Raw genomic sequence first — 27404 nt, forward strand, 5'->3', positions numbered from 1 at the left:
AATTTAGCTTGGAAACATTTGCAAGAAACATCATTTCTCCTTTAACCCTATAAAGATGAAGACTCTTATTTCTTGTCTCCTTTAAGAGACCGTATCACATTCGCTCCAGCACTTCCAGCAAGGAAATTGCACACATGTTTGAGACGGCGCTTGTGACTTACCCTTCTGCCTGGTCACAGGAAATGGTGTCACTTCTTAAAAAGGTAAAAAGGACAAATGCATGACCAAAGGAGGTGGGGGGGGGAGAATAAAATAAAGCATGTGCTCTGGTGCGAAGTTAGGAGTTAAGTTTGTAGTCATGGCAGTATCCATTTCTGGAATAGGTTTTGCAGCTGATGGCTTTCAACTACAAGGCGGCATTGATAAGGTGTCGCATGTGTCCTCTTGAATGTCCAAAGGCATCCCAAACCCAGTGTGCCCTACATGGAGTTCCTGAGCTCTCTGTATCCCCGGCTTCCTCCAGGGTCCCGCCTCTGGGTAACTGAGATGTCGACCCACTTAGAAAAGCCAGAACTGGAAATCCTGCATCACTCCCATGCTGGCCCATCACCACATTCCAATTTGACCTTTGAACTATCACTTGGCTCTGTCACTTCCCTCTATGTCCATGCCAGCTTCCCAGGCCTACTGCCAGCGAGGCTTGCCTTTGAACCGGTTTGCCTCTGTGCACTTTTGCACATCCATTCCCTCCTCCACGCTGCCCCACGGGGGTCTGTTCAAGGCAAAGGTCACTGTCTTCTCACTGCTTAGAATGAAGGTCAAAATCACGGGTATGGTTACAGGTCCTGACTCCTCTCAAGTCTTATTTTGGACTTTGGTCCCCCTTTTGACTACATGCAGACTGCTTTGGCCTTCTTCTCCCCCCCCACCCCCACCCCATCTATCCATCTCTCACCACTGGGCCTTTGCACGTGCTAGGCTGGCTGCCTTGAACATTGGCCCCATCCCCAGCTCTTCCGGCTCCCTCCTTTAGATCAACACTGCCCAGTGTGATTCTCTGGCTGGTTCAGGTCCAAGAACTACTTGCCACGGGTCCATGAGAAGTATAGAACTTGAGAGGAGCATTCCAAACCCTTTACAGCCATTTGATACTGCTGGTGCCTTGAAGCACGTGGTCAGTGAACTCACCTCGTGGATCAGGGTACAAGCCTAGGGGGTGACGTCAGACACAACTCACAAGACCCACACAGCACGGAGTTACTAGCCACGCAAAAGAACATCACATGTCAGTTTCCGTGGGGTGGAAATTAAAACCAACAAGCAGAAATAACTGGCCCTTCTGCACAGTTTGAGAAACACAACATTAGCTCTCAGCACAGGTACCCTTCCTCGGAGAGCCTCGCTCTGCTGTCAGCTCACAGAGCACGAACTTCCCTTCATCATGTTTTTCACATGTGAAATAGTGCATCGCATGTGTGTAGCTCTTGGGCCATGTCCACTGTTCTGCAAGCTGCCTGAGGAGGGACCACGTCCGGCTTGTTCGCCATGGTGCCCTCAGCACCTAACGCAGAGCCTGACAGGTGGTAGAGTTTGGGATTTTGAGGCCCACGGTTTTCATGGGGTTTTCAAGATGCCCGTGTCCACGAGGAGGAAGGACAATTGGGGCAGGAGCTCCATCATGTGGAGTGAATAACGATATGAAAGAAAGACTGAGGAGCCCAGGAGGACTGGCTTGGCTTTTCTCTGAAGAGAAAAACGCCCAGGTGGTAGTTGGTCAAGGACCAGAGCTCGGGGTGGAGGACCCGAAACCTACGTCTCTGGTCTGCGGGTCAAGAGTCCTGCTTTAGAAGAGGGATGTTGCCATCGGTGATGTCGGAGACAAAGATCAGGGGTCACTTTCCATAAGCGCATTTTTCTTAGTCCCTTCACCCCCAAAGTGCACCCTGGTGACCCAGGCTTGTCACCTGCAGGCCCGTTTTCAGGTGGACCCACAGGGTTGACAGACATCACGTCAGCTCAAGAATGGTAAAGGGAGGAAAAACCCTTCCATCTCAGTTCATAAAACCCAGAACAATCACGGTTCCCTAAGTGACACCTTATCGGGATCACCCCAAGGATATTTTCATTAGTTGTACAAATGGCGAACGTTTTTAGGGTGCCATGAATTTCATCTGTAAGGACCGATGCGCCTTCCCACCCGGGAAGAGCAGACCTTGTCGTAGTGGCTTTGGGTACACGACCTCATTTACTCCTAGCTAAGTCTTGGGAAACAGGCGAGGTCCCTCTTCTGTAGATGGCTCAAGTGAGGCTTAGTCTACCCGTCATTATTAGGTTGGGGAAGCAGGGCTCAAAGATATATTCGACACAGTAGGACAAGCTGCTTTCACTCGCAACATCGCGAAGCCCAGCTCAGCGTGCATTCCGACCCCTCCTTGTCTGGGTTATTTGTCCAGGGGGCCAGGGCAGCAGAAGAGTGGTGCCTTGCTTCCCTCCATCCTATCCTTGAAAATATGTCATGGGCTCGGTATGATCCCTGTTGCCCTCCAAGTTCTGAGCTTCCTTGTGATCCTTATACTGGTGTTCCATTGGCAGCTACTGGAACCCAACCCAGACCAACGGTTTTCTCACTTGTCTGACGTCCAGAACTTCCCGTATATGAGTGATGTGAACTGGGATGCAGTTTTGCAGAAGAGGCTCACCCCAGGATTTATTCCCAACGTGAGTCAATCCTAACCAACCCAAGGTACCCAGCATTCAATGCACATTGTTCTCTGTGCCAGATACACACGTGCTCTTGCTAGGTAACCATGCCGTGTTGTGAGACGGCCAGATTCCTACTTTATAAATGAGAAAACAGAGGCAGTCACGCACAGGGTAAGTTGGCCCCCAAAGAGCCACAGCTCGCAGGTGGCCGTGCTGGGATTCGAATCTAGGTCTGTGTCGGCAGTTCTAGCTCTTAACCCCTTCCTGTGGGTCACTTTTATTGGCAAGAAGCCCCGATGCTACCAAGAGTCATTTCCAAGAATCTGCTAATTTTTTAAAAAAAAGGTTTTCTCTGATTCCAAAGATGTGGAATTGTGTATCCACGGAGTTTTCTGTGAGTCAAAGATGAGAGGCTGTTGGATTTGGGGTGGGTGTGTGTTTTACCACTCACCCCTCTCTCTCTGGTAGTTCTGGTGGGGACCATATTCACAACGGCTAAAAGCCAGAGAGAAACGGACCCCAGCAGACGCACCTGCCAAGAAACACCTGTGGCCTCCTGCGATCTGCTGGAAAAAAAGCCAGATCCGGAAGCTCTGGCCAAGGGACCAAGCCCACGCGAGGCCTCTAGCTCCTTTCGTCCCACAGCCTGATTCTAACATTCCATCGCAGGTAGACGGAAGGGATGACGGGCTCTGAAAGGGGACGGAAGGGACAGTTCAGAGTTTTCTGTCCTTAAGCCCAAGCCAGGCGCCTGCAGTGGGTGTGTGGGGGTGTGAGCCTTCCTGTGCAAACAGCAGATGGGGAGGTCGGGGCAAAGCAGGAGATGTGAGAAAGCAGTGGGGCCTTCTGGAGGGGGGATTGCTGCCTCCTGGGGCAACAGGAGGGGGGGTCCTACCTGGCCACTCCACAGGGTCCGGCAGGGGCAGCTGGCACCGTGGGCAATGTGTGATGCCCTGGAGATCTGGGCACCTCCTGTTGTTTCTGCTCCTCCACGCCCTCATCACTGCCGCCTGGGGGACCGACTATGTGCTGTTGTCTGACTTAATTATGAATCAGAATCATCTGGGCAACTTGGTAGACATGCAGTTTCCGAAACACTGATTCTGGAGGTCTGACTGGGGAACTGGGAATCCAGGCAAACTACTTGGGTGATTCTGATCTGCCCTTGAACCCACTTCGAGAAGCACAGCCCCAAAGGGCAAAGTTGAGAAGAAGACTGATGGTAGGATTTCCTTTCCAACTCACAGAGGGCCCCTGGGGAGTTTAGAAAACTAAAGAAAACCCAAAATCAAAGAACGCGAAAAAACAAGGCTGGCGATAAATCATCTAAAAGTCAAGTGGGAATCCCAGCTTGTTATTCTTGGAGCGGCCCCTGCAGGACCCAGTGTTATTCTCCTTATTTAGACATCGGTGTATTTTTAGAAAGGTACAGGAATCTAAGGAGCCAGCCATCTGTCTTCCTTGCAGAAAGGCCGGCTGAATTGCGACCCCACCTTCGAATTGGAAGAGATGATTTTGGAGTCCAAGCCTCTTCACAAGAAGAAGAAGCGTCTGGCCAAGAAGGAGAAGGAGCTGAGGAAACGTGACTCAGCTCAGGTACCTCAGCGCCCCGGGATCTTCCGGGTGGCCACAATGTGGTGGGGGCTTCTGCAGGGAGGTCATTCCACCGGAACTGGCCGCTCTGGGGCTCTGGGGAGGCGCTGAGCACCCCAGCTTCTGAGAGGGCAGAGAGGGGTGGCCCTAGGGGCCCCGGCAGCAACATTTCACCTGTGCGCTTTCTCCTCCATCTCTTGGAGGGTTAACTTGATTCACTTCTCGCCCTCTCCCAGCTCTCAATTCAAAATTTGCCATCACCTGGGAAGAGACTCTGGCTTGCTAAGCCTAGGTCAGGTGGCCACACCCTTAAAATGATGGGGAATGGGCTGGTTCTAAACATGGTAGAGTTCCCACTGTGACATGGTGGGTTGAGGATCCAACTGCAGCAGCTCAGGTCACTGCAGAAGCGCAGGTTCTATGCCTGTCCAGAGCAGTGGGCTAAAGAAGCTGTGATTCGGATTCAATCCCTCACCCAGGAACATCCATATGCCATAGGTTTGGACATTAAAGGTCACATTTGCCACACCGCCCCCCACACACACCGCCTTCTAGGAATCTCTGGGAGCAGCCAACCCTAGAGGGGGTCTTATCTCTGCCACAAGCAGAATCTTGTGATATCAGGGCTAGAGGAAGTAGGGAGTGTTTATTCACAGAAAAGATGGAGTTCTTACATGGTTGAGCACTATTGCTGAATTCCAGGCTGGGTCAAGTTAATTTTGTAACGACATTATTCTCCGTCAGAGGTCAGATTTCAATACAGTAACTTGCAGGAGCTCAGTTTGTACCTGTGGGTTCTATGTATTATAATGATGGGGACATAACAGACATTCACTTTGCCTCTGAGGGCCATTCATTCATCCAGTCATTCACCCACCTCCCTGTCCACTCAACCACTGGTCATCCGTTCTTTCATCCGTCCATCCGTCCATCCCTCCATCCCTCCATCCCCCTAGCCCTTCATCCCTTATTCCTCTATCCTTCCATCCCTTCATCTCCCCAGCCCTCCATCCCTCCTGCCATCCATTTATTTAGGTTACTTTTATTGAATCCCTATTACCTGCCACATTCTGTGCTGCATACTGGAGGGAAATATGGATGATAAGATATAATTCCTGCATTCACTGACATCCCTGTGCTTGAAGATTACGTAGTCTCGAAGTAAAAATAGCTCTGCAAACAAATAAATATCCTCATGTCACTCAATTCTCTAGGCCTCAGGGGCCATGGTACCCTTTCATGGTCAATTAGCATCTGTTTGTCCACAGAACTGGCCTCTTACCAGATTCTCATCCTTAAGTGTTTCCTAGGGCCCTCCAAGGAATGCTTGGCTTGCCACCAGCCCATCTTGCTTGTTGCGTTTCACTCCACCGCCTTCCTTGTAAGGATCTGTTCTTCTTCCTGTGATGACCAGCTGGCTTCTCCAAGCCGGCTCCTCTGTTAACGGGCTCCTCTGTTAACGGCTCCTCTGTTAACGGCTCTGGTCGGCTCCTCTGTACGGTCTCTGGTAACGGGCTCTCTGGTCCTCTGGTAACAGGCCCCCAAGAGAGCCAAGCACAAGACCTCATCCCTAAGATTCCTCACGTTTCCAAGAGAACAGCAATGTGTGACTTTTTGCCATACCTCCCCAAACCTTGTCCTCTGCTATTCTTCACCTCCCTCCAAACCCTCTACAGCTCCATTCCACATTCCCAGGAAAAAAAAAATACTCCAACCACGATAGGCCCTGCAAGCGTCTAACCCTCAGAGCTGCAAGTTTTGCTCTTGTTTGGCCCTGGCTCTTCCCTTCCCTGGGATGCCTCCTCCTGGTCTCTCCCTTAGTGGACGTCTTCCTTCCTTCCTGCCCTAAATGCCACTTCATCCAAGATGAGATATGCTCACCATCATTTTCTTTCTCAGCCCCTGTCTTTGCCTCCTTTATGACACTAACATGGCTTATAAATATTGTACTTACACGTTTGTATTTCTTTTTCTATGGCTTCTTTCTGATGTTAACCCTGACGGTTCCTGCTGCTGCTTAGGTTTCTGTTGAGGGTAGGAACTTGTGTCACCAATTCGCTCTGGTTTCTCCTGATCTTATAGCCCCGGTTGAAAAATAAGAAGGATTTTGCTTCAAAACGAAGAGTAGTCTTCCCCCAAAGAAGAATCGGGAAGATGGTGAATCTCAAAATAGCACTGTGTCTCTACCCGAGGATTTTAAAACGTGAGGCTCAGTCTTAGCAGCTCATTGTGTTATCATCGTTTTTGCGTGTTCATTCATCTGAATCTGGGGGCGTGACCTGGGCATCGGGCCTTTTTAAGTTCCTCGGGTGATTCAGGTATGCAGCTGCGATTACTGTCTACAGCTGCAGAATCCGGGATGTGAGCAGGCTGAGTGAAACACTAAAGTTTTCCTTTTCCCCCATGTCTCAGTTTCCTCATTTATAAAATGGAGTTAGGGAGTTCCCATCGTGGCTCTGTGGAATGAATCTGACTAGCATCCATGAGGATTCAGGTTCGATCCCTGGCCTTGCTCATTGCCGTGAGCTGTGGTGTAGGTCACAGACACAGCTCGGATCCCGCATTGCTGTGGCTGTGGTGTAGGTTGGCAGCTATAGCTCCGATTCGACCCCCAGCCTGGGAACCTCCATATGCCTGGGTGCAGCCCAAAAAAGGCAAAAAATAAAAAATGAAATGGAGTTAGTCTTAGTAGCTACTTCATAGACTGCTCTGAGTCAGTGAGCACATGTCTGCCGAAATGTTAGCCACTGCTTTGTTTTACTTCCCCATTCCTGAGTTCTAACATCCTTCTTTTCCTGGCTCTGGTTCATGCTCTCGGCAGAAGCCCCTGCTGCTTCTGTGTTTCCAGAATACTCTGCACTCAATCCCTCTCTGCTCATCAATCCCTTTTAAGAACCTTCCAGGCTGCCTGCTATGGAAGCAAATGACCTAAATCCCCTTTCCTACCCGCTGAGATTTCCACCTGCCCAAACCCTTCAGCTACCTCTGCTGCCACCCCACACCAGTCAAATCCCTGAGAAGCACACGCTAAGGTTTTTAACCAATGATTCTCTTCTCAAGCACAAAAGCCCCAACTGCTTTCCCTCCATCTCTCTTTCTGGCTACCCCTACTGACCTGACCATGTTGCTGCCCTTCTTAAACCTTTCCAACCAAAGCGGAGGACAGAGGACAGGTTGCATGGGAGCCCTTAGTTGAGGGGGGGGTCTCATAGGGTCTTCAGTGACACAGCACACACTCCCCTTGGAGTGTGCATTTTATGTCTTCATTTAAATAAGAGTTACGTGACAGAGAAAAAAACTCAAGTGCATTGCTGCATTTGATTACAATCCTGATTTTTAATGTTAAAATATTTTAAAATGTTAATCTTGTAAATATTTTCAGAGCTTTTATATAAAATTTTGTTTATGTATTTGTTTATATTATATATTTTGCCTGTTAAATGTATAAAAATACATACACATATGTACATAAATTATGCATATGTATAAAATATATACAAACATAAATTATATAAACATGTTCAAACATTATGTAATATTGTTTATTTATATCTTTATGTAATATTTTAATGTTAAAAATATTTTTTAGGAGTTTTCATTGTGACTCAGTGGAAACAAACCCCACTAGTATCTTGGAAGACCCGTGTTCGATCCCTGGGTTCTCACTGAGTGGGTTAAGGATCCGTGCTGCTGTGAGCTGTGGTGTAGGTCTCAGACATGGCTCAGATCTGGTGTTGCCACGGCTGTGGCATAGGCTGGCAGCAGTAGCTCCAATTCAACCACTAGGTTAGGAATTTCCATATGCCCTACCTGTGGCCCTAAAAAAAATAAGCAAAAAAAAAAAATGTTTTCTAAAATCCTGGGGTAAAGCTGTAGCTCCAAGGAGCTCTATCAGACCTTATTCATTCTGTAGCTTCATGTCCCCCAAGACTGATACTGGAAGCCTTCATGTTACACACACCTAGTTTGAGGATAAGAGTGACCTGCAATGGAGACTTTTCTTGCCTTTGTTTTGCTTCCCTCCCCTCTTTTCTGAAAATTTATTTCCCTTTTATAGTTTACTTTTCTATCACTTAAATATTTGTTCAGGAAAGAAAAAAAGCACCCTTCATTACTTGAAGACTTAGTATTTTCTAATTACTAGATTTAAAAACAAAATGAATCAGTGATTTTTTTCCTTGGAGAAGAATATTTTTCATCGGAAGTAATTTGGAAGTATTCTGTTACAGACTTTTAAAGCACTTGACCTGAGGCTGACACTGTCCTGAGCCTGATGATTATCCTTTCTTTGAGGTTAAATTTTCTTATTACATGCAGAAAAGTCATCATGAGATATAGACAGCCAGACAGTGGAGTGGCAAAGCAAATGCTTGGCAAATCTGTGAGAAAGTCATGAAGGCTGCTCACCACAACTGAAGTATAGCCCATCAACCCCAGTGCAGTTAAGAGGAACGTTTCATTAGAATTCAGTGCAAAGAGATGTTTCTGAGCTGCTCATTGAGTCCAAGTAGAACCCAGTTTTGTGTGCAGATGCATGCTGATGTCAGTCAACCAAACTGTTGAGTTTAGAGCAGAGTCAGATTTATTGCAGGGCCAAGCAAGAAAACAGGTAGCTTGGGCTCAAAAGACCCAAACTCCCCAGTGGCTTTCAGGCAAGGGTTTTGGTTTTTGTTTTTCTTTTTATGGCCACACCTGGGCATATGGAAATTTCCAGGCTACCGGTTGAATCAGAGCTGCAGCTGCAGGCCTACACCACAGCCACCGCAATGCCAGATCCGAGCCACATCTGCAAACTATGCTGCCAGATCCTTAACCCACTGAGCGAGGCCAGGGATTGAGGCCACATCCTCACAGACACTATTTTGGGTTCTTGACCTGCTGAGATACGATGGGAACTCTGGACAGGGGTTTTTAAAGACAGTGTTAGGGGAGTGGATCATAGGGTGCCTGATCAGCTCATGGACTGGTTGGTGGAGAGGTAGCAGGGTGATGTTTCTGGAATCTCAGCCTTCCAGTTCCAACCAGTCTGGGGTCTACGTGCCTGTGGCCACCATCCTCCACCGGGGAAAAGGTTTGAGTCTCTACCAGACAACTCAAAGGTGTGCAGCAAGTTGTGGTCTATATCCTTCAGGAGGAACTGAGTCCTATGACTCTCTGTTCTGATCGTTAACTGCCGGAGCCTCCTCTTAGGAGCTGGGGAAGGCCTAGGAGACAGAATCCCTTCTTTCCTGAAAACAAGGAGCAGGGGACACAGAGGGACTTCATACCCAGGAAGGCCCGACAGGGTTCTGCCTGGTTCCACTCCCCCACTTTTCTCTGATATTCCTCAATCCCGAGGGGAACAAGGGCAGGACAAGAAAGGGAATACAACTTTGGACAGAGAGGTTAATCCTAAACTTGACCAGGAAATTCTGTTTTAGAGGGACTCACTTTCAGAACCTCCAACCCTTTTACATAAGGGCCAGGACATGAAAAGGAAGTAGGTGACCAGCTCAATAAACCCTTGTCCCCACCTGCCTTGAAGCCACGTTTCCTCTCGGCTAAATGGCTGAAAGATATCAAGCTCATAACCCATAACAGGTCTTCCTTGCTCCCTCATTGTGGGGAGCAGAGAGCTGACATGCTTTTCCTGTTTCTTTTTTATTTGCTCCTCTCTTAATCTGGCTGGGGTGTGGCTCCTGCTACGCACTTGCGATCATGTGCATCTAGAAGAGACGGTGGTCTTCCATGCTTTGGGCCACTCACTGAACAGACATTCAATGGATTTTCAGTTCTTTGAGGATCTTCATTGGTTTGCTAACTATACCTCTATTTTTTCCCCACTTGTTTCCCTGAAGAAGTGCCTTCTTCAAGAGCACCTTGAATCTGTCCAAAAGGAGTTCATAATTTTCAACAGAGAAAAGTGAGTAACTCCTGGAAGAACAGCAGTTCAGGGAATGATGGGAGTGTTTCAGCCAGACCTGATTTGCAACGCTTTAATATATTTTTTTAACCTTTTTTCTTTCTACTTACAAAATGATGCATATCCCTAACAGAAAATAGTGAACATTCAGAAACCTTTTTTTTTTCCTCCTACAGGAGATTTCAAAAATTGTAATAGGTATCTTAGCTTAGTATCAGGTTTCTGTTGATGGGAAGGGGAGAAAAATTGGAATCTAAACACTTAAAATCAATGATGGTTTTAAGCCATTTACCCTGGCTCATGCTGCTTTACAAATGGTTGGGCTTGATGCTGTCATTTCAAAAGCTTTTAAGCTCTATCTTTTCTTTTTTATTTCAGTGAATAAATTCTCTTTCTTTTCTTCTTTTAAGAGTCAAAAGGGACTTTAATAAAAGAAAAGCAAATCTAGCCTCGGAACAAACCAAAGACTCACAAGAAGAGGATGGCCAGAATAACCACCTCTGAAGGCTTCAGCATCTCCTTGGCACATTAGCACGTCAGGAAGACTGACGGGAATTCGCACCTCTTGTCACCTCACACACCTTAGAGAATGTGAAGGACACCTTTGGAAGGAGGCAGCATGAATCAGTGATGGTCCCTGGGCTCCTGGGAACTCGTTTCACTACCAACGGGTGTGACCTTAAGCAAGTCACTTCACCACTTTCTCAGCTTCCGTTTATTCATCTAAAATGAGAAGGTAATACTAGATGAGCTCTTCACTGCCTTTCCCACCACCATCCTGTATCCTCAACAGCCTATTTTTATTTAAAAAGGCATATGTGGATGTAGATTTATTTTTCCACTCCTTCTAATTACACTGTGATGAATGGACAAACGAACATAAGTGGGAGACAGAGTGAGGCTCTTTGGCTAGGAAAAAAGTGGTTAGATCCCCAAAAGTGATGGGAATCTCCATGCCTGAGTGACTAACAGTAAGGAACTCATTCTGGAAGAAATGGGCGGGACCATATTAGAAGGGACACAGATTTATGAGGGGCTTTGCATGGTGCGCTGAAGTCAGAACAGCTCCTGTGCACATCTGTCCCAACGCCCTGTACAGTGACATGAAGTTGGGAGGTTGTAGTTGGTGAGGATGGAAGTATTTACACCATAGAAATTGGCAGATGCTATAAATCAGGTTTTTGTCCCCCCTCCCAGCAAGCCAGTTGTGGAATATTTATTAGCATACAACTGGCCTTCTTCTTCAAGCTTGTTGCTTGTGGGAAAATTGTCCCCTTAAGACTACCCAAGACCTGTGTCTGGAGAGGATCAGAAAAGAATATTGTCCCGTTGAAAGCACATTCACCGATAGTACATTGAAGTTGTATCTTATACAGGAGTTATAGTCTAAGTTAGAACATAAGGTGACTCTGGAAGATAGCAAAATTTACCCTTGAAAAATCCCTGTAATTTTATGACACATGGTGTTTATCTTTTCTTAAAGAATCCCATTATCACAGGATCCTTCACTAATGAAACGAGTCATCTTTTTTGGTTCTGTATGTGTGTGTGAGAGAGAGAGCCTTATTTTTGACTAATACCAGATGCACTAAAATGTTCAACAGATTAGATGTGCCTTTATAGTCTGAATGACACTTAGAACTGTGGGATGCTCACGCTTAGAACTGAGAGGTCCAAGGTCACAGAGGCTGACTAAGGGAACAGCAATGCCTACTTGTGCTTACTGCAAGAATGGTGAGCAGAACTGCCTATTTAAAATAGCATTGATGTTTTCCTTTCTTTGTATTGTATTTATCTGCCAAGCACCAAATTTAATTCACCTAAGTTCTGATAGAACTCCACTCTCCTGATACACAAAAGATCTTTGCAGAGGAACTGTTTTTGGCAACTCACAGATGCCAGTGGGTAGAGTCAGGAATGACCAGGGTTGGGGAAATTGTTTCAACTCTTGGCCAGTCAGATCACCTAAACCTTGTCCTTACTTATGGACAAGGGGGCAACAAGAGAGACCAGTTAGGAAACCAGACAGGTGGAAAGGTGCAGAAGTCATGGATACTGCTGCCAGCTACATAGGACTTTTCCAGAAGCTCACACTGGGCTGACTAAACATAGGGAGGAAACCAGTGGTAAACTTCAACTCTCAATTTATGGTTTTCTCCTCACAAAGCTAAGAGGCCCAGAGCTTCTGGCCTTGAAAGCCTGAAACAGTGCCTCTCTACTTTAAGAGTAGCCGTATTTTTGTGAAGAATTAAGAGCCAGCTCTTGTGTTCTGTTTGATTCCTTTCCTTTACATGTCCCCGAAATTATCTGCCTGTGCTATTTTGATTTCCTCCAAACACTATCAATTCTGACTCACTTTCACCAAGAAAGTGGATGGGTTAACAAGCACTAAAAGAAGGTGGCCAGATTCTGTTCCAGGTTGGAAACGAGCAGGGTCCAGGGCCACTTGCTTCTTTACCAACTGTTGTCATCTGTTTGGATTCAAGCCCTGATGTGCTGTCACCTCATCTCTGCAGTCGCCTGGTCCCTCCTTTTTCTGTGACCTTGTATAGATCAGCCCAAGGGAGAGATTTGGGCAAACACGTACCCAAGTGCAATGGGTTTGGTCGGATCTCCACTGGGATGGGAATTGTTTGTGCCATTTCTTGTCTATACAGTTTAAATGGAAACAGGAACCCCGCCCAACCTCTGTAGGTTGAACCCCTAGTTTTTACTCCCAGTGACCTGCATCTGTGCCTACAGCACCTTCATGGGCTGTCAGGAACCAGGGACCCACTGACTGGAGACCACAGCCTCCGGGAGGTGAGATGGATTTCTAGTCCTAACCAGGTGACAGATCCACAGTGTAAGTTGGAAAAGAAAAAGCATTGCCTCCATCACTGCACAGAACAGCTGATTCTAAGGACCTCGCACCACTGGACATTTGGAGCCTTAGGACAAAATCTTTTTTCAAAAAATAAAAGGATGGCTAAATTCCTGTGATTGCTAGTTGTTGAAATCAGGCCCCTTTGGTTTGACTCTCTAACTTGGGCTAAAACCGTCTCCCTTCCGGTGGAACATGTCTCATTTACGTTTGTGACCACCAAGGCTCAGGGCTAAGAATTTTAGAAAACAGGGTGACTCTTTGACCCTTTTGTCTGGTGTTTCTGGAAGCTTTTTCTCCTCGCAGCTTCCTTCCTTACCTGGAACATCTGCAAAGTCTGAGCAGGTGCCCAAGACTGGGAGGATCCTGGTTCTAAGACTCTGGGCCGCCCAGCCCACTGTGTCCACAGGGACAGTTCGTGGTGGGGAGGGGTGGCCCTGTGACCTTGGCCATGGTCCCAACTCCAAGGGAGGAAATGCTTGCTAATGGCTCACATCCCAAAGGGCAACACTGCTTTCGGCTGAGGGCATTGCTAGGGCAGGAGTCAATGTCCAGCTACATGGAGCACCGCTCAGTTAATCTGGGTAATTTAATAGTTTGTGGTTATGCTGCTTGTGATAGGAAAATTTTAACCGGAAACGACTAGACGTTAAGTCATCGTAGCTCTTCTAGACTGGAGGGATTGCGAAACATCTAGGGAGAACGAGTGGGTTAGCCCAGTAGCAGGGACCAGTGTTCCTGCTTTTGGCTGACACAGCAATGCCCAGGCTTGCATTCTTCCAAAACCAAACGAAAAGGCATGAAAAACAGGCTTTTCCGTATCCAGTCGTCCCCACGTCCTGTCAACACAGATTCCTGTTTCCTAGAAACTCTGTCTGTCTGTGATCACTGTCTCCTCCATTCAGTGTCATATCAGACACATCAATAGTAAAAAACCCAAACCCCAGTTATCTGCGCTGTTGGGAACGGACGGCCCTTGGGTGGGAAATCCATGCTTCTGCTGAGCTTAGCGTTTGTACCGTCATTGTGCCTGTGTGAATTAAAGTGTCTTCTCTACACCCTAAGCAACTGACCCTTCTTTGTCAGCCGTGTGTGTTGGGGGGTGAATAATTGTTCCCCCAAGAGGGAGGGGTGTGGGTTCCTGGAGTCACTTGTTCTTATTTCCACTTCCTGCTGTGAGGGACATCCTTCGCCAGGGACAGCTGGTGTCAGACACCCTGTTCTAGAACCATGGGAAGCAACACAGTCTCGCTGATCCACAAAACAGAAAGGAAGCACAGCCCAGAATTCTGGACTCTGTCTTTCACTATGACCTGAAGGACAGCCCACACATCTTTTTCCACGCTACCCTCCCACCCCTCAACATCTTCATCCTGTTCCACACACCCAAGCAGCAGGTGCACGGTCCAAGGCCCTTGACTCAGGACAGGAAGGGAACAGACAACTCTGACCTCTTGCAGCCAGAAGCAACCTCTGCCCTTGGGGACAACTGAGGGAACATGCAGCTACCTCTTGGACCCACAACAGCTTGACAGTCAGCAGCTTAGCTGGTTTTCAGGATCAGTTCTCGTCAGTCTGGTGGGCTCCAATCCTGCAAACTAGGGGCTGTTGTCCAGGTCCTGTTCTCAGCACCCTCTGAGCACAGAGGAGGAGCTAGACCCCCTGCCATTCTGAGGAACGCCAGCCTTAAGGATGAGATCTCACTTCTGCTGGTTGCTTTGGCCTATGCATGCCATTGCCTGCTCATAGCTGGTGTTCCCCTTGTGATGGCTGGGTGGTGGGAGCACAGGTGAGTCCAGAAAGTTCACTGAAACCAGAGGGACCTTGTTATTCCTACTCAGGGTTCTCATTCCCCCCTCCCCCGCTGATGTGACTCAGCCCTGAATACCTCCAGCCCCCAGAGGTGTGGCTAAGTGTGAGAATTCCACGAACTTAGCAAAACACAAAAGCCCTGCAGGCTGGCCTCATTTTAAGCTCTGAGCATGGCCTTTATACCCACACAAATCCTAAGCAGAGCTCAGTTGCTGCCACAGACAAAAGCAAGAAGAGGTGCTTCACTCATCCTGAGTTCAAGCCACAAGATGGGACTACAGGCCAAAGCTTATTCACCATCAAACTCCGAACGTCAAACTGAAAGAATTCTTTATACGTTCAGAGCAGCTTCTGACGTGGTTTCTGAGTGTCTGTGTTAAAATGTAACATCAGGATTTCCCCTTGTGGCACCGCAACTGGTATCCATGTGGATACAGATTCAATCCCTGGCCTCGCTCAGTGGGTTAAGGATCCGGCAGTGCTGTGAGCTGTAGCATAGGTATCATCACCCCAGGTTTCTGGACTGATGGCATTTTTCTGCCAAACCAAGAGAGGCTCATCACACATCAAAGCAATTCCATCCCCTCATCCCCTTCCCACCTGCCCCAGCCTTGACCACAGGTACTGTGCTGAGCAACACATTCCTGCTCTGCAGGCTTGACAACAGTGCCAGTGGCCACCTGCTGCTTACCTGCCTGAGGTGCACACCACCCTCTTCTAGGATCACAGATCGATTTTCTTTGAGTTATTTAGGGTCCATGTGGTTCAGGGGCCAGGCATGTGACCAGGTGTGGCCAATCGTTCTCAGTATCTGGGACACAGTGACTGGGTCAATGGTGAGCACGTGACCCAGCAGGACCAATCAGAATCCACCTCCTTAGTCGGCCCAATGCAGAGATGCTCCCTCCCCCTGAAGTTAGGAAGCAGCAAAATGCAAACCTGAAGGTGTCAAGGGCCCGTTTTGCTCCTACATGGAAAGAAGCACTACTTCAGCAGGTGGGGTGAACAGGTGGAATGAGACATCCTAGATCCCATCTGCTTCAAACTATCCACATCTATCCCTGAAGTTTTCAGTTACATCAGACTTCAAAAAAAAAAAAAAAAAAACCTTTTCAGAAAGGTTTTCTTTGCCCATAGAAGCCTAACATTTGCAACGAAAGATGTCCTACATAAAATCTCACTGGATCCAGGAGTATTTCCCTGAAAGGTTTTAGTGTAACAGGTTCGGTGGAATGTTGAAGGGTGCGCAAACGTTCCAGAGTCAAAAACATGTTGGAGAAGCATGAGTTGGACAGATTTTGAAAGACTCATAAAACTTCTCAGATCCTTCCGCGTGGTGATACATACTTCGAGTCTCCCAAGAGTAGACATGGTAAATGATCCATTCCCATACTCCCTGGACTCCTTGGGAACAGTTTCCTAAAAAATATGCTTTGGAACATGCTTTGTTTGCATTTTCTCAAAGTTTAGACTTTTAGGAAGAAGCAGAAAACGCTTTAAGGAGAAGACAAAAACAAACCCCAAAGACCCTTTCAGGATCTCTTCTGAACTCAATTAGCTTAATCTCAAATGGCAATGGCTTTTACAAGCATACTAAATCTGATGACTCCTTAAAAAAATCTTTAGCTACTACCCCCAAGTTCCAATAATGGTCCTCTAACTCTGTGGCCAAAACAAAAAATCAAGCTCAACTGCAAAGACAAACTCCCCACATTTTCTCACGGTGACGGTGTGCATCAGATGCGCCCGTCTTGCTAACCCTGTCTGCTCCGCTGGGCGGTGCTCACGCTGCAGGTGGAAGGGCGCAAGGCAGAAGAAGGCTAGACAACGACACGGTGGTTTTACAGTTATTTTAATAACCAGGTTTACATTAACAGTCACTGGAGGAACTTTTTTCTTAATCTCAGCTAAACTCAAAACACAGTTTTCTTCACGGTTCAAAGCAAACAGCTCTTGGCGTTCCAGAGCCGCCTCACAGCTACCACGGGTCACAGGGAGATTTACTGTCTGTCCATAGTCACCAGACACAGAACCGAACACCCACACACCGTTGCCAAAGGGGGAACTTCCAGGAATGCTGGCTGCCCAGCACCGCCCACGGGGACGCAGGGACTTGAGCTGGAGTTTTCCAGGGGGCACAGCCTGGGAAGCTTGTGACATGAAGCTGCTGGGGACGGCTTCTGCGAGGGGAGAGGGGGTGCACGTCCAGGCTTGGGAGGCAGGCCTTGGGAGCAGAGCATGACTTTCTGTGTGTAGTCATGCAGAAAAGGGCCACAGGGTGACTAGACTTGCATGAACCGATTTTCTGCCTAACTACAACCCGCCAGCTTTAGAAAACTCAGAGAAGGAATCTTCCCAGTGGGGTGGCTGATTTAACAGTTCTACGAATACCTTCTCCACTCCCCAAGACAGTGGCCGTGCCAGAAAGAAACCCCGAAGGTGGCTCCATCTGGGTTTGGAGTAATGCGAGAAGGCCGAGGGCGGGGGTGGAGGGGAAAGAGAGGGGCGGGGCCAAGAGATGAGACAGCAAAAGCAAGCTGGGGTGGGGGGAGGTGGAAGATCCAGCACGCCCTTCGCACTCGGAGGAGACGCCAGGGAACCCAGAGGGCTGTGCCCCACCCCCGCCCCCACCCCCTCCGCAGGTTCTCTGCCTAAACCCTGTGGACCCGGCTCTTTGATTGGGTCTCTTGCAAGAGGGTCCATTTGAATATAAATTTCAACTTAAGTAATAAGGAACTAGAAATCAAAGTCCCGAAAATCGTGGGAGTTTTCTTGGAACTCTCAGGAATGTCTATGCTCGGAAAGTTACTAAGTGAAGAAAGGGAGACTTTCTCAGATGAGGGACGTTGCCTGCCGCGAAGGCATGAAGAGGGGGTTCCCACAGCATGGAAACCTTGTGTGGAATATAAAGTTCGGGTTGAAGGTTTCATTCAGAAGCCCCAAGTGCAACCCATCTGGCCACGGACCATCTATTTTCATGGCACAGAGAGGTCATGGGAGGAGGAGCTGGACGCAGGGTCTGGGTAAGAGCAGCAGCGGACGGCACGCGTACAAGTGGATGCTCGGACTAGCGTTATTTAAGCGTCTCTTCCTCCATCTGGTGGTTGTGGCTGGCACTGCAACGCATCCTGCCGCACAGCCCAGCCAATGAGGTATATAAAGAGGCTGCAGCTGATCCGCTCCCTCTGCCTGCAAAACTGTCATAGTAGTGATTTCTGCCAAAGGCTCCCCAGTCTCTGAGTTATAAATCAAGAGCTACATCCTCTCCTTCAGTTAAGTTTCCCTTAAAATAAAGGCACCATGAAAAAGCCTTAGAAATAGCAAGACTCCGTGTGTGAGGGGACATAATTTTTTTTTTTTTTTTTTTGTAATGACTAGAACAGAAATTAGCTTGCTAGAGAAATCCTCTTCCTTGGCTGTTTCCCAATTCCTTTTCAACCCTTTTCTCTGGTCTTCAGCTTACTAACACCTGCAGAGATAATAGCTTCTCCTAAGCGCTTGAAAGGTGTCTGAGGCCTGCTCTTTTCTTGAAAGGTCTGGGATCTACCAGCTGGATCTCTCCCCCACCCCCCACCCCCACGCACAGAAGGCTGGTCCCAGGTTGAATATGTTTTTCCTGCACATGGCGGCTTGGTTCTACAAATCCTCATCGCCCTCAAAGAACTTGCTTCAAAAAACTGGACATGCAGGGCTGACAGACAAGGTGGGAGCTAACACTGGATGCTAATTTCCTTTAAGCGTCATGTCAGGAAGGCCGAATGTCACTTCCACTCGTCCAGGGATTCCAAGACTGAAACAAGTCTTCCCCAAGGAGAAGCTAACAGAAGGCGACAGAGCCAACGAACAGAACCACGACCACAGGCAGGGCTCCCTCTGCTCCCCGTGGGCTTTTCCACATCCCTGCTGGACTCCCATAGCCGCTGAGATTCCCCAAGAGGAGTTAGGGACACCGGCGAAAACACTCTCCCCACAAAATCCTATTCAATCAAGGATGTGCCTGGGTCTCGGGAGATCAAGAGCGTCACTCACCGCTGGCACACGAGGCTCCAGTCCTAACTCGGTCCTGCCAGGAGCTGCCCGCTCGCCTCCGTTTGCAAGGAGAAGGGAGGCGACCACCAGCAGGTGTTTAGCGGGAGGCTCATTTAAGCGGCTGCGCCCCCGCCCCCCCAGCGCCTGTGCCGTGCTCTCAGCTGCCGCCTTTTAAGAGCACCAAAGAGCCAGGGAGGGCAAGAGAAAGAGAGAGGGCTTTTCCTCTCTCCCCTTTCCTGCCCAACCCCAGGAAAGAAGAGAAGACGTGGAAAACCCCACCAAGAAAGAGGTCCGTCCAAACCCTGGCACGACCCAGCAGGGGGACGCGCTAGTTGGATTGGGGCGGGTTGGGGAGGGGGGTGTTGTAACAAAATGGTTCAAGGAATAAAATCTACTAGGAGGGAACGTAACAAAGTCTGGAACCCCAGACCGCCTGCCTTCTCAGCAGACCCCGCAGACGGTGCGGGAATGACCCGGCTGCCCCGAGGTGGCCATCTTCCGTGGAAATAAAGGTACTTCCTCAACACAATACATAGGACCCCTTAAGCTCACCCCCCGCCGCCCCTCCCCCCGTACACACCCTATCCCAGCCCTCTGAGCCCTCGGCCTTGCTCTGGGCTCCCACCACCCACGGACCCCGAATAACCAGCATCCCTTGTGTTCATTTTCCTGACGTCCCAGCTTTGTCTGTCCCCTTGTCTTAAGATGCAGCACTACACACGCTCTCAACACTATATAGCAGACTTTTACCTTAGTGGCCTGATTGCATGCATGAAAGTGGGGGGAGGGGGTTCCAACCCCCATTAGGCTAAGCATAAACCGAAAACAAAGCGATATTCGTAAAGCTAGGCAAGCGAGCGTAACATTGGAGAAACATAAGGCTTGAGGCTTATTGATTCTTTAGCTCGAAACTGTTTGGATTCGCTTTCCTTCTTAAATAGTGGTGTACCATTTTGGCTTCAAAAGAATCTCTTCTTGCTTCTGCCCCTCTCTTCCGGGAAGGGTGGCTTAACTCAGGGATGTGATGTTCGAACGGCCTCCAGGGGGCGCCACGATGCGCTTGCTGGCGGAGCGGACCCCCTCATCCACTTGGGTGCCTACGGGTGGCAGTAAGTTCCCAGCGAATAGAAAGGGAGCGGGGGTGTGGACAAGAGAGAAATTGCGTTACGTTGAAGAAGGTGCTGTAATAAACGCCTTCCTCATCTCCCAAGAAGCTGCCCGTCTGTCACGTGTTCCAGACTTTTCGGACCCACCCTCCTGAAAAGAGCCCTTTGCCAGGAGAAGCTAGGCTCTTAGCGGGGGTCACCAGCCCCTCAGCATCACAGCGGTGATAATAAAAAGAGCAATGGGAAGGACATGAAAAGCAGCTGCCCACATTCCTTGGGGCAAGCAGCGTGTGCAGGGCTTCTCAGGTCGCCTGACTCCGCTCTCACCACTACCCCTTGAGGAGGTCGTTCTTAGCCCACCTTACGGAGGAGGTGACTGAGGTTGCGGGAGGTGAGGCAACTTGCCCAGGGTCTCACAACTCGCAGTAGTGACGTTCCACCCCTCCCCGGCCATGGCAAAAAGGAAACACTAATAGGCATTCATGACCTTTTAGAAAGGGGCCTCCAAAAGTTTAGGGGTGATGGTCGCCGGGGAGCCGTGAAAAATGACACATCACTGAACAGTTTCTGGCAACTGCAACACAGGGTCTCTGACGACACCCTCTTCCAGTCGTCTTCCTCCTCTGCGCCCCCTTGTTTTTCCTATTTTCCTGTTTCTCCCATTCCCTCTCCCCCCCACACACAGCTGCTGTCTCTCTATGCATTTCATCCCCTTCTTATCTTGCTTCTCTCGCTTTAAAATGCTCATCATAGGACTTCCCAATGTGGCACAGTGGAAACACATGCAACAAGGAACCATGAGGTTGTGGGTTCGATTCCTGGCCTCGCTCAGTGGGTTAAGGATCCAGGATTGCCGTGAGCTGTGTTGTAATTGCAGATGCAGCTCTGATGAGACCCCCTAGCCTGGGAACCTCCATATGCTGCGGGTGCAGCCCTAAAAAGACAAAAGGCAAAAAAATAAATAAATAAAACAAAAATGCTCATCATAGAGGTACAAATCTATGCTTATTTTCCCCCATTTTAAGACGACTGGTTAGGGAGCCATTGAATATTTTCTATGAATACGAGACCTTTGAGACTACTGGTGGCACTAAACCGCGGTCAGGGTTCAGTCAATGGCAGCTATTGCCAGCATCCTTACTAAAAGGAAGGGAGATTATATTTAAAATTCTGAGTGAGAAGAAGCTACTGCAATTGGAGCAGAAAAATAACTTGAGCTCTCCATCCACCTGAGCAAACGGAGGAAAGGAAACGTACTGCAGGGCTTTCACAGGCCAAGATCCCATCCGGGTTCCCGCCCGGGTTCCCGCCCGGTGCCAGAGACCACCCCCACCCCGGCCCGCCAGGTGTGACCTCCAAGCAGCACTGGCCATTATTTAAACCTCATCTTTAACCTGACTGAGCCTTGGCTTACTTCCCAGCAGGGCCCCTCTTTGGTGGGGCAAATCTTCCTGCTGGCTGCCCCAGTGGCCTGCTCCCTGAAAAGTGATGGGTTAGTAGCTCTAGGGATCACTGCTCACCTCTTCCCCTCCCTCCTCTGGCCCCTTTTCGCATCACCTTGTCCCACTCACCTGACAGGCTAAATCCCGACTGATGGAGGTTCCTCACGGGAGGGTTGGGCCGCGTGGGAGAGCCCCGGGTGGAGCCGGCGGGGGTGCCCCCCTTGGGCGTGGTGGTCAGGTCAAACACTGGCCCATCATACATGCCCCTGGGCACCGCGTGCAGGTCCGCCATCTGCGGCAGAGAAAGTGGTCACCATTTATTTCTTCAACAGCTAAGGGTCTGTTCTAGGCAGTACAGGGGTGGCCGTGAGCAAAGCGTGTAGTGGGAGCCAGAAAATAACAATCACGTTATTTTTTACTAAGGATGTGCTTCCCAACACGATGAAGGTAATTAACACTCCTGTATGTTATATATCAAAGCTGTTAGGAGGGGGCGTTCCCATCATGGCTCAGTGGTTAATGAATCAGACTGGTATCCATGAAGACAGGGGTTCCATCCCTGGCCGCACTCAGTGGATCTGACATTGCTGTGGCTGTGGCGTCGGCTGGCAGCTGTAGCTCCAACTCAACCCCTAGCCTGGGAACCTCCATATGCCGCAGGTGCGGTCCTTAAAAAAAAAAAAAAAGGACCAAAAAAAAAAGTTAAGAGTATAAATCCTGGGAGCTCTCATCACAAGGAAAATGGAATTTTTTTCTATTGAATGGTGTATCTCTGTGAGATGATGGCTGTTCCCTAAGCTTATTGTGGTACCCGTCCGTGATGTAAGTCAGATGATGCTGTGTGTCCATTCTGTCTGAGTAACACTGGAAAAATAAGATGATTTTAAGGCAAAGAGACGCAGTATAACATAAAGTGGGGGTGTTGTGACAGAGTGACCCTGGAATGGCGAGTGAAGGGCTCTCTAAACAGATGAGCTTCCATCTGAAGGATCAAAGGAGCCTGCTGGTGGAGCCGGGGTGGAGCTAAGCAGGGAGGAGGCTGGGGGAGGCAGAGGAGTGGCCTGGATGGCAGAGTTCCCGGCAGAGGAAAGGGAGTGGGAACATGAGCCAACGGGAAGAACCCCCTGTGTGGCCAGGGCGGGGCCGGTGGGAAGGGGCGCAGTTTGAGGGGAGGTCACGTGCTGGCAAGGATGCGATCTCGCGGGAGCTCCATCCTCAAACTCCTCAGCACAGATCAGAAACGAGTGTCCTCATTCAGTGGCTCTGGCCCACCCGCCTCTGGCTATGGCCACACACTAGCCCTGGGACCGTGGAGCCTGCCAGCAACATCACCCAAGCACAGGCTCTGTGCCAGGCTTGGCGTGACGGGAGCTTACGTCCACAGGAAACAGACTGCCTCTGCTAAGGGGCTCACAGCCCATGACACAAACCCTGCAGGACCACACAGGGCAGCAGTATGGGCGGCACAGGGTACAACGGCCAGAGGACAGCACAGGATGGCTGCCTGCTAAGACCCAAAGGATGGGTGGCCGCAGAGCCTTCCTTCTCTGTCAGGGACTCAGGTGCAGACTCAGGGGCGGAGCTCATCAAATCTGCAGATGCTGAGGACTCAGGTGAGATGATGCCTATATGGGCGCTCTCCCCAGACCTTGACCAAGAACTATCCCATCAGCACTTGTCGGTGTCACGTGACGGAAAGACAAACAGATACGTAGGACCCTTGAGTTTCACGCTCTCCTCTATCAGACCACAGCTGGAGGGTGGATTTTACTCCACACCGCCTACATTTAACGTGATCGCTCATAAAGAGAGAAGAATGGGGAAGGGGTTTACAGTATTGTCACGAAGGGAGCGCGGGAGGCTGCAGCGACTGTGAGGCCAAAGAAGAGATGCCTGTGAGAACGCACTGATGCTCAGAGATGGGCTGAGCTCGTTCTGCGCAGGTGCCTGGAGCAGAAATGAGCTGCCCGGTTGGCTTCAGGGAGGTAGACGTGAGCCCAGCAGAAGCAAGTATGTTCTCCCCTAGAGGCCACGGACATGGCGGCTGCCTCCCCCTGGGCTTTAGAGGAAATGGATTCTCTCTGGCTTCTCATCATCAACTGCCTCGGAAACCCTACATGTAAAATTATAAGGGACTTTCCCAATCCAAGGTCCACAACTGGACAACCAAGATCACGCAGGGGCCATGTGCACAAAAGGATCTAGCGTCCCAGAATTTTGAAAAGCTTATTTCAATTTACGCTTCCATCTCCATCATAATTCTAGAATCCCTCTATTTTTGCTTGGAAAGCTGATTGGATTACCTGTTCACTTCCCAATAAAACAATACATTAGAAAACAAAAACGGGCCAAAAAAAAGTTTGTTCTCTCAGGCAGGGCTGGGCAGCTGCCTCATGAGACGGGGAAGGCCACTCTGTTGCAAACACCCACCCACCTACTGATGGGCTCCCTGGTGTCTGTCTGGGAATTGGGTAGGACACCTACCGATTGGGCTTCTCAGAGGGATGCTGAGCTCAAAGGGACACTGCAGCGGGCACCCACTTCCTGTCCCCAAGCCTGAACCCCACCCACCACTGAAGACTCCCTCTCCCAGAGGCTGGGCCTGTTGGCAGCAGGAAGGTCTCATGGGAGCCCACTCAAGAACTGCCCTCAGATGAAGAAGACCCCACCCTCTGCCTGGGGGCAGCCCACACCCAAAAGCTGCTTTATAGGGTGGAAGTCCAGGCAGAGGGAGCCCAGCGCCCTTTCAAGGACCAGCCCAGCTGAGGAGGCCTTGCTTACAACCGCATCCCTGCCAACCTCTCCCTCGGCCCTGTCCTGCTTCCTTCATGTGGTCACAAGGGGAGATCCTGAAAGCAATACCCACGAAACCTGCTGCTTGGCGAGCTCCCTCGGAGCCTGTTTCACAGGAACAGTGCTCTGCAGAGAGGTGGAGACTCCTGCGATGGGTCCAGGCACCGAGGTGGGCAGGGCTGTTTCCTCCAGCCTGGCCCTGGGGCCTTATAAAGGGACCCCCACCCCAGCTCCCCCATCCCACATGCACGGATGACTTTATCCTTCTAATAGACTGGTCAGGACCAGGGCTCAAACCCCACACTCCTGAGCTGGTTACATCGGGCTGTGAGGAGCCCTAAGGCTTCCGTACAGGAAGGTGACCTTGAGGTTGGTGCGGGGGTAGGAAGGGAAGCTGAAAAGACAGAGATCTGGGCCTTCCCCCCCAATCAGCTAGAGCTACTCTGTCTTGGACGTGTGTGCCCACACAGGTGCACTTCTACCAATCTGCCAAATCAGGGACATAAATTAGATTTTTGTCTGAATCACCAAACTAGCTACAAGAGTTAGAAATGTTTGCCCAGAGGCAGTCACACCAACAGAAAAGGGATGGGACAGAGAGGGGTGGGTGTGGACCACTGGTTCTCCTTGTGAGCCTTAAAGAGTCATTTATTTTTAAGAAATACAGAGTCATTACTTTGAAATGTTAAAATATTGAATTGATTTTTGGAAAGCACGCTAGAAATGGGGAAATCATTTTTCTTTTTTTTTTTTTCTTTTTTTTTTTTTTTTTTTGGCCTTTGTCTTTTTGTTGTTGTTGTTGCTATTTCTTGGGCCGCTCCCTCGGCATATGGAGGTTCCCAGGCTAGGGGTTGAATCGGAGCTGTAGCCACCAGCCTACGCCAGAGCCACAGCAACGCAGGATCCGAGCCGAGTCTGCAACCTACACCACAGCTCACGGCAACGCCAGATCGTTAACCCACTGAGCAAGGGCAGGGACCGAACCCGCAACCTCATGGTTCCTAGTCGGATTCGTTAACCACTGCGCCACGACGGGAACTCCGGGAAATCATTTTTCAAAAAGATTTCTTTAGCCAAAAAAGTTTTTGAAACTCCCTTGCGCAGTCCATTAAATCTGTGCCCTATCCTTTGGGAAGAGATGGTTGCTGTGAATGTCTCTGGGAAGATCTAGAGCGCCCGAGACCCTCCCTAGGTCAAGGTGACCCGTGCTGTGCAGAAGGGACACAGGCCCCGCCCCCACCCTGGGCTCAGGGAGCTGCTCACCTTCCTCCGGGCTTTAATGCGCTTGTAGACATAGTCCGAGAAGGGGCTGCAGGGGATGAAGCGGCCGGCGCCCTGGGTCACGTGCAGGTTGCCGTCTTCCAGCATGATCTTGCCCTGGCAGATGACCACCAGAGGAGCCCCGCGCAGCTCCATCCCTTCAAAGATGTTGTACTCGGCGGCCTGGAGACAAAGCCTTGGTTACGCGCATGCGTAGCAAGGAGCGAAGGAGGACCGCGGTCCTCCCCTGCTCGGGATCCTGCCTTCAGCATCACTAGCATCTGTCTGACCGGGTAACCCAGGGAAGGCTTAGAGCACCTGCAGGCTTTTGGCAGCCTCGGGAGACAGACACTTCCTACGAGTGGGCTTCCCAGTGGAGAGAAGCCTTCACTCCTTAGCAGGGTCCTCCCGTGGACGTGAGTTTTTGCCACTGGTGGTGTTCAAAGAGGTGGATAACTACCAGGGATGGTGAGTTTGTGGTCTTGAACTGGGTAGGTGGGTTATATGACCCTCGAGTCCCCCTAGCTTGAAATGAAATACTATGAGATGATATCACTTCTATGTGGAACCTAAAATACGGCACAAATGATCCTCCCTACAAAACAGACTCACAGACCCGGAGAACAGACTTGTGGTTCCCAAGGGGGAAAGGGGGGAGCGGGATGGAAGGGGAGTGTGGGGCTGGGAGATGCAAACTATGACATCAGAGTGGATAAGCCACGAGGTCCTGCTGCACACCATAGGGAACTATATCCAACCTCCTGGGATAGACCATGATGTAGATAATGGGAGAAAAAGAATGTGTGTATACGGTGCGCCTGGGTCACTGAGCACAGCAGAAACTGGCACGACACTGTGAATCCACCACACTTTAATAAAGAATACGCAAAAGTAAAAATTCAAAAAATAAATAAATAACATGATATGACACCCTGTTTAAGCAAAGGCCATTATCCCCACAATGGGCTTCCTCCTACCGCCTTCGTTTACGCACTAGGTGCAAAAGGCATGGCTGCAGAGTGCTTAAGGGCGTCAGATTGGAATCCAGTTGTCTGGGTTAGAATCCCAACGTCACCCTTTATTTGCGGCATCAATGATCTAATCTCTCTGCAACTCCATTTCCCAATCTATAAAGCAGGGACAATAATAGTTCCTATACCTGGAGACAGCTATTGCGAAGACTCAGTGAATGAGAAGCACAGTGCCCACGGCCGAGGTGCTTGAGAAACACTATTTTTATGAGCAAGTATTAAGCCCCTATACGCCTGAGGAAGTCGTCTGAGCTGTTCACATTTTTTTTCCCATCCTCTCTCCACCTCAGCACCAGGTAACCAGGTTCTTCCTGCTGACCGGAGGGAGACATGGCCACAGGGCTGGCTCTGGCCAACGCAGGCCAAGAGGAGGTGACATCACTGGGAAGCTCTCGGAGCTGGTGCACCCTCACCACATCCTGGTCCCAGCCTCAGCTCTCAGAGCACGTGGAGACACGGTGCGCCTTCTCACCCGGCAGCTCCCATCCCCGAGGGACTGTGGTGGGCAGGGCCCCTCTCCTCTGCAGACCCACTATGGAACGCGGGAGCGGCACAGGCACTGCTGCCTTCTTAAGTCCCTGGGAATTGGGGATGGTTTGTGCCTGCTGCATGTCCCCGCCTGAAGCCCCAGTTCACCACACACGCACATCTCTCCTGACGACGACGGCCTTACCCACAGCCCCCTCTGCTCCACTCCTGCTCAGGCCTTACCGACTGGTGGTTCTTGGCAGAGACAATCTTGACAGCATCCGGATCCCAGATGACCAGGTCGCTGTCGGAACCCACAGATATTCTTCCCTTGCGGGGGTACAGGTTAAAGATCTTGGCAGCGTTTGTGCTTGTCACGGCCACAAACTGGTTTTCATCCATTTTCCCCGTGGCCTGTTGAAATACACACACACACACACACACACACACACACACACACAC

The 27404-nt window shown here is 49.7% G+C and overlaps 2 protein-coding genes across 2 annotated transcripts in view; one reads left to right on the forward strand and one right to left on the reverse strand.

Annotated features, from left to right (window-relative positions):
- STK32A (serine/threonine kinase 32A) overlaps positions 1-18190 on the forward strand; it is a 143784-nt gene extending 125594 nt beyond the window's left edge. The window contains 5 exon segments of the mRNA XM_021084962.1: positions 87-203; positions 2533-2658; positions 4111-4239; positions 10074-10138; positions 10549-18190. Of these exon segments, the coding sequence (XP_020940621.1) occupies positions 87-203; positions 2533-2658; positions 4111-4239; positions 10074-10138; positions 10549-10642 (531 nt within the window). The 3' untranslated portion in view covers positions 10643-18190.
- DPYSL3 (dihydropyrimidinase like 3) overlaps positions 18162-27404 on the reverse strand; it is a 113493-nt gene continuing 104250 nt past the window's right edge. The window contains 4 exon segments of the mRNA XM_003124066.6: positions 18162-19939; positions 21520-21682; positions 25447-25626; positions 27186-27356. Coding sequence (XP_003124114.4) covers positions 19851-19939; positions 21520-21682; positions 25447-25626; positions 27186-27356 — 603 coding nt within the window. The 3' untranslated portion in view covers positions 18162-19850.

This window comes from Sus scrofa, chromosome 2 (genome assembly GCF_000003025.6).
Source record: "Sus scrofa isolate TJ Tabasco breed Duroc chromosome 2, Sscrofa11.1, whole genome shotgun sequence".
NCBI classification, from domain to species: domain Eukaryota; kingdom Metazoa; phylum Chordata; class Mammalia; order Artiodactyla; family Suidae; genus Sus; species Sus scrofa.